Below are 983 nucleotides of genomic sequence, written 5' to 3'. Positions count from 1 at the left end.
TTATTGAACTCTTTTTCTTTTTTTAAATAATTTAATATTTTATAAAAAATTTATGTATGCAAGTGCATACCTTGACCTAAAGGAGGAGATTTGTTGTTAGGATGGTACCAATGGCGGCCCTCATGCATTCAAGGACTTTCAAAGAAGATGAGCTTGGAGAGAGATAGAAAGGAAAAGTTCAAAAAATGGCAAAATAAATAAACAAATATATATAATAAGGCTTAAAATATAAAAATATATAGATGGTTTAGCTCGTATAATTCATGATAAAATAAATCTTCATGGTTATATGCGATATATGGCATGTGCGTGGGTTTATTTTAGATTAAATTAGTGGATAATTGTTAAAATATTATAAATATGCATTTGAATTTTTTTTTTTAAAAAACAAAGATATTTTGAGCGTTGTTAACCAAATCATGAAAACCCCAATTTTATAAATTAAGGTTACTGTTCCCAGAGATATAAAAACCATAATTAATTGAACAAGGTAAGAGGAATTGGACAAAGAAGCTCAAGCACGGATGATTGAGGAGCTGTGTAAGTGGAAACTTGTTGTTGGTGATGATGTGTTTAGAGAACCAGATTGCTCAAAGCTTCTCTGTGTTATGGTTGGAGATGGTGTTCAAATCATAGGGATGCCGGTAGTTACTACTGGCTTTTTAGCCCTTGGTTTCATGTCGCCAGCTTCACGAGGGATCGATGCTGCTGATAGGGATGATTTTACTGTATCTTTTCCTAGGTATTGTGGTAGGCTATGTTGCAGTACGTTTCCCGAGAGCCATAGAAGAAGCTCCAGAGGAAGAAGGTCTATTTCTTGGTCGATCGCGTGCTTCTTCCCTGGAATTGTCTTCGTTATCCTTACAATTCTGAACTTCCTTCTCTAGGGAAGCCACAGCACTGGTGCAATTCCTTCTCCTTGTATTTCAAAATTATTCAGAACACACCCCACGTGTGATCGGATGAAGAAGAAGAAGGTATAG

General features: G+C 35.4%; 1 protein-coding gene across 1 annotated transcript; it reads left to right on the top strand.

The window, feature by feature from the left end:
• Positions 1–440: 440 nt before the first annotated feature.
• Positions 441–966, top strand: LOC105110910 (uncharacterized). The gene is made up of 2 exons (XM_011006115.1): positions 441–808; positions 888–966. Exons 1-2 carry the CDS (start codon positions 525–527, stop codon positions 964–966), a joined length of 363 nt encoding a protein of 120 aa, XP_011004417.1. The 5' UTR covers positions 441–524.
• The last annotated feature ends 17 nt before the right edge of the window (positions 967–983 follow it).

Source organism: Populus euphratica, unplaced genomic scaffold (genome assembly GCF_000495115.2).
Source record: "Populus euphratica unplaced genomic scaffold, PopEup_1.0 scaffold266.1, whole genome shotgun sequence".
Taxonomy (NCBI): domain Eukaryota; kingdom Viridiplantae; phylum Streptophyta; class Magnoliopsida; order Malpighiales; family Salicaceae; genus Populus; species Populus euphratica.
This window is presented reverse-complemented; position numbering and strand designations above follow the sequence as displayed.

Bases quoted from the DNA above. Each gene is read 5' to 3' on its own strand.
- LOC105110910 (XM_011006115.1), top strand. From the start codon at position 525: ATGATTGAGGAGCTGTGTAAGTGGAAACTTGTTGTTGGTGATGATGTG. The intron at 809-887 runs GTCTATTTCTTG...TTCCTTCTCTAG, and splicing joins AGAAGCTCCAGAGGAAGAAG to GGAAGCCACAGCACTGGTGC.